The following is a 9,712-nucleotide window of genomic DNA, read 5'->3' as shown; positions in this document are numbered from 1 at the left end:
CCGAAAACCGACTTCTGTGCATGGGCCACGAAGTTTCAATCGCACTGTACGTGCGCGCCCGCACGTGGTATTTTGTGGAAGAGCCACACTCAAGGGGCCAAAGAGCCGCATGTGGCTCGTGAGCTGCGGTTTGCTGACCACTGCCCTAGGTGATCTCACCCATACCCACAACTGTAAATACCAACTGAATGCTTCTGGCTCCCCAATATCAATTCTGAGCCCCCACCTATATCTACAATTGCTTATCTACTACAGTGCCTGGCTGGTATTAGACACTCAATGAATATGTGTGGAATCAAAAAATAAATCACTCAATTAACCAAAATAGGTCACAAGTATCCAAGCTTACATAGCTAAACATCTTAATGTTCCTCCCCAAAGCCATTTACCTCTCGGAAAATGATGCCCCAACACCGATCATACTTCATCCCTCATTTTCATCCTGCCCCACATCTCACCCATCAACACACCCTGTCATCACCTCCAAAATATGTGCCCAGAGATCCCCGTTTCTCTACCTTACTGCCATCACCCGTGTGCCAATCATCATCGTCTCTCACCAGACTTTTACCAAAGCCTCTTTACTACTCTTCCCACTTCCACCTGCCGTCTCTTTCATTCATTCTTCACACTATGGTCTGAATAACCTTTTTAAAATGAATATCACATCATGTCACTCTTCCAATAAATATAGCACGTGGTCCTGTATGATCTGCTTCTTGCCTCTTTTCACCTCATCTTGGGCCACTTTCTTTCTCGCCCTCCACGCTCCAGCAACACCAACATCCACTCAGTTCTTCAGCATTGCATGCTGTTGCAGCTTAGAGCCATCACACATACTGTTCCCTTGGCCAGAAATGTCTAGTTTTCCCCACTATCCATTCTCCTCTCCTTCTACAAGCATACTATCCAAAGATCTCTCTGTACTGATGGAAATACTCTTTTATCTACACTGTCCAATGTAGTAGCCATTAGTCACATGTGGCTATTGATCATTTGAAATGTGGCTAGTCCAACCGAGGAAATATTTTTTTATTCTAGTTTTAATTCATTAAAATGTAATATAACCACATGTAGGTTAGAAAGGACAGTATAAAAGAAGTTTACATTTGGCATGTGGCCATCCAGTAAAAGGCTTCATTTCCCAGCTTCCCTTGTCTTAAGGTCTGGCACCATGTCTGGAGTTTGGATCTGACCAATGGGATGTGAGAAAAACTGACACCTACAATGTTCCTGTCATGTCCTTTCCTTTCCTCATCCCCTTTCCACAAGCTGGAGTGAGGTTACGTGATGACAATATAGATGAAGACAACTCCTGAAGGATGACTGAGCAACAATACGGAAGGAACCTGGGTCCTCTGTCATACCAGCCCTGGCCTACTTGCACTCTGACCATTCCACAAGAAAGAGATGAACTTCTTTCTTATTTAAGCAACTGTTATTTAGATATTTCTGTCAACATTATTAACTATTACTCCATACCATCTAAGAAACATCCCTACCCTGTCATTCTTTATACCTACACCATGTTCATGTCCTTCACAGAACTTATAATTTACAATAGAAATTTGTTTGTTTGCTGATGGTCCATCTTTCCCACTGGATTTTAAGATAATTAGAATCATATAAAGGAATCATATTTGTTTTGTTCACCACTATATCCCAAGCCTGGCACTTAGAAAATTTAATTCATGTAGAAATGAACATAGAGCTCCAGCTGTCATGGACAATACTTGTTCTTTCAAACTACACACCATCTATTAAGTCAAACCTACATAAAATATCTTGCCACAGAACACTTCTTTAATCCAGTGGTGTAGAAATTTTATATTGGTTTAACTTGTTCTCTATAATTGCCTATAACTGAGTAGCACAGTGGTTAATAACACAGGCTTTGGGAAAGAGTTTAAAGATATTCATGAGATTGCTCTGTTTTTTCTTTAGGTAAATGAAGGTTTTTTTACAGTAAACTCTCCTAAAACACACCAGAGTCCCTCATCAGAGTAACCTCATCACAGATCCCAACAGATCAATCCATAGTGATGACCCTAGTTTGTTTTTCTCCTCCCTGCTGTTACCTGTCGAAGCCTTGGTGTCGGCCTTCTTGCTCTCCCGGTCCCCCTTCTGGGCCCACACGTGGACCGTGTACTCCATGCCCGGCCTCAGGCCTGTCAGGACGGTGCTGCTCTGCTCCTTCCCCACCGGAACCTCCCTGGTGTCTCCATCGGCGGAGGTGTAGCGCACCATGTACCTGTCGATGACGGCCTGCACTGGCTCCCAGGAGATGGTGGCTGTGGTCTCCGTCACCCGGATAGTCACCAGGTTTTGGGGGCTGTCAATGTCTAGAAATAAAAAATGCTGATCACTATGCACGATTAATGGATCAAACTAGTGGCTATTTTGCTTGGGGCGAAACATGTTCATATTTTGTGGTTTTTCCATTTCATATGCTCTAACTCCTTCCTGGACATATATCTTCTCTCCCTAGATAGACTTTGGCTCCTCAAGGAGAAAGCACAGTAGACCAAACTCTGAAAATCTACGCCATTACCTCTACTAAGAGTTTAGCAAAACAAATCTCTTTACTCATTTAGTAAGCGTATGTCACACTCCCACCCTGTACACACAATGGTGTTAGTTAGAGCGTCAGGTCCAATGGAAGACACAGGCTTTGCTTACAGCAGCTAATAATATCATTTCTAGCATCCTATCAATGAAGACCTCCCATTTCATACAAGAATATTCTAATAGCAAGGCACACACAGAAGCTCCTAGGGGAAGAGGGATGTGTCCTAAACCCTCAGGGCTCTTGCTGCCAAATAGAGGACAGGGCAAATGGAAAGTGCTCAATCCGTATTGCTAAACGAATCGGCAAAAATTAAAACCTAGTTTTAATATTCTTTATAATATCATAGATTCACTCAGAACACTAGTTTGCTAGTTAAATCTCCATACAGAAATATGGTCATTCATCTCTTTCTCATAGGATAGGAATATAACATAGAAGTTACCCTTATTCTCAAAGCCAGAATCATCATATTGTTCATTCACTGTAAAGCAAACCACAGACATCAGCTTGCTCTGGTAGATATAAAGTCTACTTTTTTAAAGTTAAATTTTCAACATATTAATATAAACAACATTGGGTTTTCCTTTTCTGTTCCCACTCACAAACTCAGTAGGGGACCCTCAACACTGTCCACAACAGAAGATTCATGTGGCTCAATGTGCCCATCATGGCAAATCGTTGCTTGGAGACAGCCATGAGGCCCTGACTTGTAAGGAAAGCAGGTAAAAGGGAGTGGGCATGATGGGTACAGTCCATTATAACGGGACACCATTCTTCTCTCCATAAATCATGGATTCGACCAGTGTCAGGAATGAAAAAAAAAAATTAACCACCCATACACTTAGTGTGACAGGTCTTACGTTCCCCAAGAGCAACGCTCCCTTACCTGTCGGGGCCCTGGTGTCAGCCTTCTGGCTCTCCCGGTTCCCCTTCTGGGCCCACACGTGGACCGTGTACTCCACACCTGGCCTCAGGCCTGTCAGGACGGTGCTGCTCTGCTCTTTCGCCACTGGAACCTCCCTGGTGTCTCCATCGGCGGAGGGGTAGCGCACCATGTACCTATCAATGATGGCCTGCACTGGCTCCCAGGAGATGGTGGCCGTGGTCTCCGTCACCCGGTCGGTCACCAGGTTTTGGGGGCTGTCAATGTCTGAAAGGAAAATGCTGATCAATAAACACTATTAGCAGACTGAGATCTCATGGCATGTTGTTTGGGGTGAGACAGCTTCCTGTTCTTAAGGTTCCCCATCCCATATGCAATTTTTCAGTTGTGTCATGGACGGAGACCTTTTGTGCATGGCTGGACTCTTGGATCTTCAAGAAGGCAGCACAGTAGAATGAGGCCCAGACACAGAGTCAGAGGAGCTGGCTTCTAGCCCAGAGACAGAGCAGAGGGGCAGGGAACAGAGATGAAAATATTTAAAAAGTATGAACTCTTCTTGAATATTACTTTAACCGTAGGATCCTCAGAACAGGGCACAAAGTGCTCAGGAGGACTTGTTCACCAAGAAAACAATAACCCTTCTTGTTCCAAAGAGATCACAGCAAAAGCCATTGCCCAAAAGTACTTAGCTCACAGATCCTAACATATAAGCCTCTTTATATTTTTCCCTTTCAAGAAGAAATAATTTAGTGACTGATCACAAAGGAAATACACAATGGGAGGAACAGTGGGTGGAGGGGACTGATCACCATTTATCTTTATAAGAACAAAGTATGAAGCCGAAGAACAACTCTCTATTACCTGTCGGGGCCTTGGTGTCGGCCTTCCTGCTCTCCCGGTCCCCCTTCTGGGCCCACACGTGGACCGTGTACTCCACACCTGGCCTCAGGCCCGTCAGGACGGTGCTGCTCTGCTCCTTCCCCACCGGAACCTCCCTGGTGTCTCCATCGGCGGAGGTGTAGCGCACCATGTACCTGTCAATGATGGCCTGCACCGGCTCCCAGGAGATGGTGGCCGTGGTCTCTGTCACCCGGTCGGTCACCAGGTTTTGGGGGCTGTCAATTTCTTAAGAAAATATTTAGGAAAGTTTAAGCTTTGAAGTCACGGTAGAGATACCCACCAACCCATCTCCATGATTTCATCGTCTGGAGCTTTGTTGGCACAAGGAATGATATTCCCATTCTGAGTCTCTCCCTGAGAGGGAGTTGAGGGCAAAGGTCACCCCTGGTTCTCAATTCCAGAGGACCACTCATTATAAACCTGACATACTTTCTTGGCTTTCAGCTCCCGCCAATGATGTCTTCTTTGCAACATTATGGCACATCAAAACAATCCATCATACATCTGCCATGACATTCAGGGTACCTAATTTATATTTTATCAAGGGCTACTTTACAGGTGATCATTCTGAAAGTATTACCACCAGCACTGCAATGGCCACATCCTCTGAACGTCTCCGCTGAGTCTGCTAAAAACACTGCTACTGCACAACGTTATGTCTCTCTTCTAGTAGGTAGAGGTTTTTATGACCAGCTCAGAGCTGCTGGAAAGAGCAGCTCATGGAGATAAGCACTAGACTCACTGTCCTGTTTGAGCGTTAAGACTTGCTTTGCAAAGTCTCTCAACTCAGGCCATGTCTTTTGGTACCAAGTGCTCAAAATTCAATTCCAACTGACCACCTCTCTCGTTACCTGTCGGGGCCTTGGTGTCGACCTTCTGGCTCTCCCGGTCCCCCTTCTGGGCCCACACGTGGACCGTGTACTCCATGCCTGGCTTCAGGCCTGTCAGGACGGTGCTGCTCTGCTCCTTCCCGACCGGAACCTCCCTGGTGTCTCCATCGGCGGAGGGGTAGCGCACCATGTACCTGTCGATGACGGCCTGCACAGGCTCCCAGGAGATGGTGGCCGTGGTCTCCGTCACCCGGTCGGTCACCAGGTTTTGGGGGCTGTCAATTTCTTTAAGAGAAAGAAAAGAGTGCAGCATTTAGCAACTCTCTGGCTCGTGAAAGGCCAGGTTGCCCAAATGATGACCTCGATAAATTTCAGAGTCTGTTAAATGCAAATGATTGAGATAACTTGAGGGTTTAATTAAACAAGTGGTCTGAAATTTCAAGAATGGTCTAATTGCATTTCATGAGAAGTAGGGTGTGCAGACAAAGCCACCATAAAGTCTCAACTTTGTAAACTTTTTCCACAAGTTGCCTTTGGATAAAAAGAATTGGTCTTTTTCTCCTTTCCACTGAATTTATAGAAAGCGCTCTTTCAGTTTCCAACTCCTTGTACCTGAAAGAAATTCTACTTCAATAAATCTCAACATCTGCTCTAATATTGTTTTGGGGAAGAAAATTATCCTGGAAATAGGAGCTGCCAGTTCTTTCCACTGCAAACATTATGCCTCCTGGCCAGCATGACTCAGTGGTTGAGCATCAACCTATGAACCAGGAGGTCAAGGTTCAATTCCCAGTCAGGGTACATGCCCAGGTTGCAAGCTCGATTCCCAGTGTGGGGTATGCAGGAGGCTGCTGATCAATGATTCTCATTCTTCATTGATGTTTCTATCTTTCTCTCCCTCTTCTTTCCTCTCTAAAAATCAACTAAAAAAACATTAGAAAACAAACAAAAACATTATGTCTCTGGTCAAAAAAACAAGACTCTAACTGATGGCATTTGAGGTCTGTGCTGATAGAAATAACCCTACTTGTAGAAACTGTTGGGCGTATATGTGATTAACCTGGGTTAGAATCTCTCTCCATGATTTCCTGTCAAGTGCTGGAAGCCTCGAGTGTTCTCCAGGATCCAGCTTCTGTGAACCCAGGGATAGTGCCGAGGAGGGTATAAGCGGAAAGAATGTCCTGGGTATGCCAGGCAGTCTCGGGACACCTGCCAGAACTGAGCAGAGCGCTGGGTGGAGTATGGGGAACTCATGGCTTCTGTGAGCCTCAGGGCGGAATCGGTAGTTTGGTGAGTGTTGAGTCGGGACACGAACCATTCCCACACCTGAAAGGGAGCTCCAGTTCACATTCGAAGTGCCTGTACCTTCACTGCAAACTGTGACGAGCATTCAACTTCCAAATGTTTTGAGTTTTCACAACCAAAAAATGAAAATTAGAAAGTAAGTTACCCTTCTCTGAGGGAGCTGCGTATGGAATTCCAACCCAAATAAGTGTGACCTTCTATATCAAATAAAAAGACTGGTCTCTTTTGTTTGAGGTTTAAAAATGAAAAACTTCATAATTATACAATTTGAAATTGCTTCTGCAAGCCCCACCCCAACCCTTACAAAGAAAAGAGCTGTGGCCGATGGACACCGGCCTCCTGATTCAAAAGTCAGCTTCCTCCTGTTACAGAAAAACCGGAGAAGAATCAAGCAACGCTTAGAGAGATGGAGTTACATTTATTATTACGCGCGGGCCCAGAGGAAAATGCCTCTCAAATTCTGGGCGAAATCACACAGGAAGTTTCCTGTATTTATACCATCTTACCCTCTTTGTCTCCCCAATATGGGATTTTTCTGGTTCCCTTTGCAGGTTCTTAAAGGGCCCTATGTGCTGGCGCTTTGAGACCTCGACCAAGGCTTGACCTGACGCCAGCACTGATAACTTCATCTGGAGAAGGTTTAATGGCCTCTCTGAAATGGGAGTAGTCTTATTTTCCTTATTATTTAAGCCAGCAAGCATTTACAGAAGCCAGAAATAGCAGGGTTAACATTTCAAACAGCAGTTTTTATATAAGATGGATGCTTCACTCCCTGAAGTGAGGATCCTGTTCCGTCCATACCTGTCAGGGCCGTGGTGTTGGCCTTCTTGCTCTCCTGGCCACCCCACTCGGCCCACACGTGGACTCTGTACGCCTCCCCCGGCGTCAGGCCCGTGAGGACTGTGTTGCTCTGCTCCCTGGGCACCGCTGTGTCCCAGGACTGCCCGTCGGCGGAGGTGTAGCGCACCATGTACTTGTCGATGACAGCCTGGACGGGGTCCCAGGACACCACCGCCATGTCTTCAGTCACTCGATCAGTGACCACATTGGTTGGGCCATCAATTTCTTCATAAAAATATGTGAAAAAGAAAAATTAGAGAAGTCATTTGGCTGGTCAAGATCACGGATGCTCAAGATCTAGTTCCACCGGGTGACCTCCTTCCACAGTTTACACATGCAAGAGGTTGTCTCCACCACCTGAGACAGGTGGACACTGGCCTCTGCTTGAACCCTACGCTGAGAGACGGCTTCAAGAGGGGCAAGATAAGCCCTTTAATAATAATAATAATAATAGTAGTAGTAGTAAATTTTAAAAGTGTGATCTGAAAGGTTTCTGCAATCTGAATCCAACAGCCCTTTGCCCCCCAAAACAGACTTCAGGACACAAAGGTAGACACAAAGATAGACTATCTCTACACACAAATCCCAGAGTTTTGCCCAGATGGGAGTCAGCTGAGAAAAACATCAGAAGGCAAATGTGAGAAAAGCTCCCGGTGCCTCCAGGCAGTTCTTACCTGTCCTGCCATTCAGGAAGATTGGCCTGCCCTCCAGGTCTCCTCGCATGGGGACAATTGTGATCTTATAGTCCATCCCGGGCTGCAGACCTGGAAACAAGCAGCCAGTGCTGGGTCTGAGTACTGGCTCCAGAGCCAGGACCCCAGCACTGTGCCCCCCACCAGGATTTCCCACCCACAGACTAATCCACGTAAGGCAGGTGAAGAGCTGCAGGACCAGTGGGGCCCCAGCACCGAGCACCAAGGGGTGGCTTATCCTTCAGTGGGGATGGGGCAGAGGGGTGAGAGGGGGCTTCCCGTCCCCCCCCTCTCTCTCTCTCTCTCTCTCTCTCTCTCTAACACACACACATACACACACAGTGCACCACCAAGCACTGACTTCCCAGTGTATTTACAGCCCAAACAATCCTTTTCTGCCCCTAACAATCCTTTTCCTCAAATGTTTCTTTCCTTCTCGCTGTAATAATTAACCTAATTCCCCCCCCCCCTTTTTTCTTTTCTCTGCCTTATGTTATTTCTCTGTAGCACCAACTTGAATGATTGTTCCTCATGGCACAAACTCTCAGACTCTGGTGGCAAGTGCAGGCAAAGAGCAGTGTGAGCGAGACCCTGGTTTTCACTGCACAGTGGGGACCCCAAGATGGCCACTCAACATGGAACTCGGAGCAGACGGAGGAGCAGACCCCAGCTGGAGCCACATGATGAATTGGGTATTCATCATTGCCACACTGCTTTTCTTAAAGAGAGTGCTGGTGTCACACACATAACCCAGCCCTGCATGGCCCGTTCCCCTAGCAGCCTCTGATTTCCTGTTCTCACAGCATTAGCTCGGGCATCTGGGACAGGACCTCCCCGAGCCCAGCCACCCAGCAACTCCTTCCATGGATTATGCTGAAAAAATTATCTCCATCAATTTCTCTCTCTCTCTCTCTCTCTCTCTCTCTCTCTCTCTCTCTCACACACACACACACACACACAAACACAACACACACACACATTCTTCCAAAAGGAAAGTCTGTGCGCTCTCATATCCCCCGGAGACAGACTGGGTGAGACACGGGATGAGCATGTCGAGTGAGTCATCTGTTAAGCAGGGGCTCTGGGATTCTGGAGTTACTCTGAGGTTCTGGAGTCGCTCTGGGATGCTGGAGCAGAGTCCTCGGGCTTCCAGAGTGGGCTCACATCTGGGAGTTTCCGGGGTCAGGGTTCAAGGGATTCCTAAGGCCCCAAGACCCGCTGTTCACACGCTGTCCCCGCCTCAGCATCCACAGCAAACCCTCCCATCCCAGTGCTGGCTCTTACCCGTGATGTCATATCGGCTCTTGGGGTGGTTGCTCTTGGGCACCGTGACCTCGGCCACCTCCTGCCCAGTCAGGGGGCTGTACAGCAGCTTGTAATAATCCACCTCAGTCGGGGGGTTCTCCCACTCCACGTCCAGGGAGTTCTCCGTCTCGTCTGTCACCCATGCGGTGCCAAGTACAGCAAGATCTAGGGCAGAGGCAGGACGGCAGGAGAAGGCGGTGAAGAGGAGGGCCGGCAGCTCCGTGCCAGGCCCCTGGCTACCAGCTCAGCTCCCTTTCTTGACACACAGCGAGCAGGCTGCAGCCCTGCACACAGTCCTCAACAGGTGCCCTAGGACCACCCAGGCAGCAAAGAAACTGTTGGTGTGCACACGGCAGAGGAAGGACTCTGTTCAGGGAAAGCCTGCAGT

General features: G+C 47.3%; 1 protein-coding gene across 1 annotated transcript in view; it reads right to left on the bottom strand.

Moving 5' to 3' along the window:
- The window catches only part of TNN (tenascin N), a 41,836-nt gene that overhangs the window by 16,662 nt on the left and 15,462 nt on the right, over nt 1–9,712 (bottom strand). The window contains exons 7-13 of the mRNA XM_005867734.2: nt 9,304–9,489; nt 8,002–8,091; nt 7,289–7,552; nt 5,204–5,467; nt 4,314–4,577; nt 3,456–3,719; nt 2,079–2,342 (exon numbers count right to left, since the gene is read on the bottom strand). Of these exons, the coding sequence (XP_005867796.1) occupies nt 2,079–2,342; nt 3,456–3,719; nt 4,314–4,577; nt 5,204–5,467; nt 7,289–7,552; nt 8,002–8,091; nt 9,304–9,489 (1,596 nt within the window). The remainder of the gene's footprint in view (nt 1–2,078; nt 2,343–3,455; nt 3,720–4,313; nt 4,578–5,203; nt 5,468–7,288; nt 7,553–8,001; nt 8,092–9,303; nt 9,490–9,712) is intronic.

Source organism: Myotis brandtii, unplaced genomic scaffold, assembly GCF_000412655.1.
Source record: "Myotis brandtii unplaced genomic scaffold, ASM41265v1 scaffold250, whole genome shotgun sequence".
Classification (NCBI taxonomy): domain Eukaryota; kingdom Metazoa; phylum Chordata; class Mammalia; order Chiroptera; family Vespertilionidae; genus Myotis; species Myotis brandtii.
The sequence above is the reverse complement of the archived record's forward strand: the minus strand, read 5'-3'. Positions and strand labels throughout refer to the sequence as shown.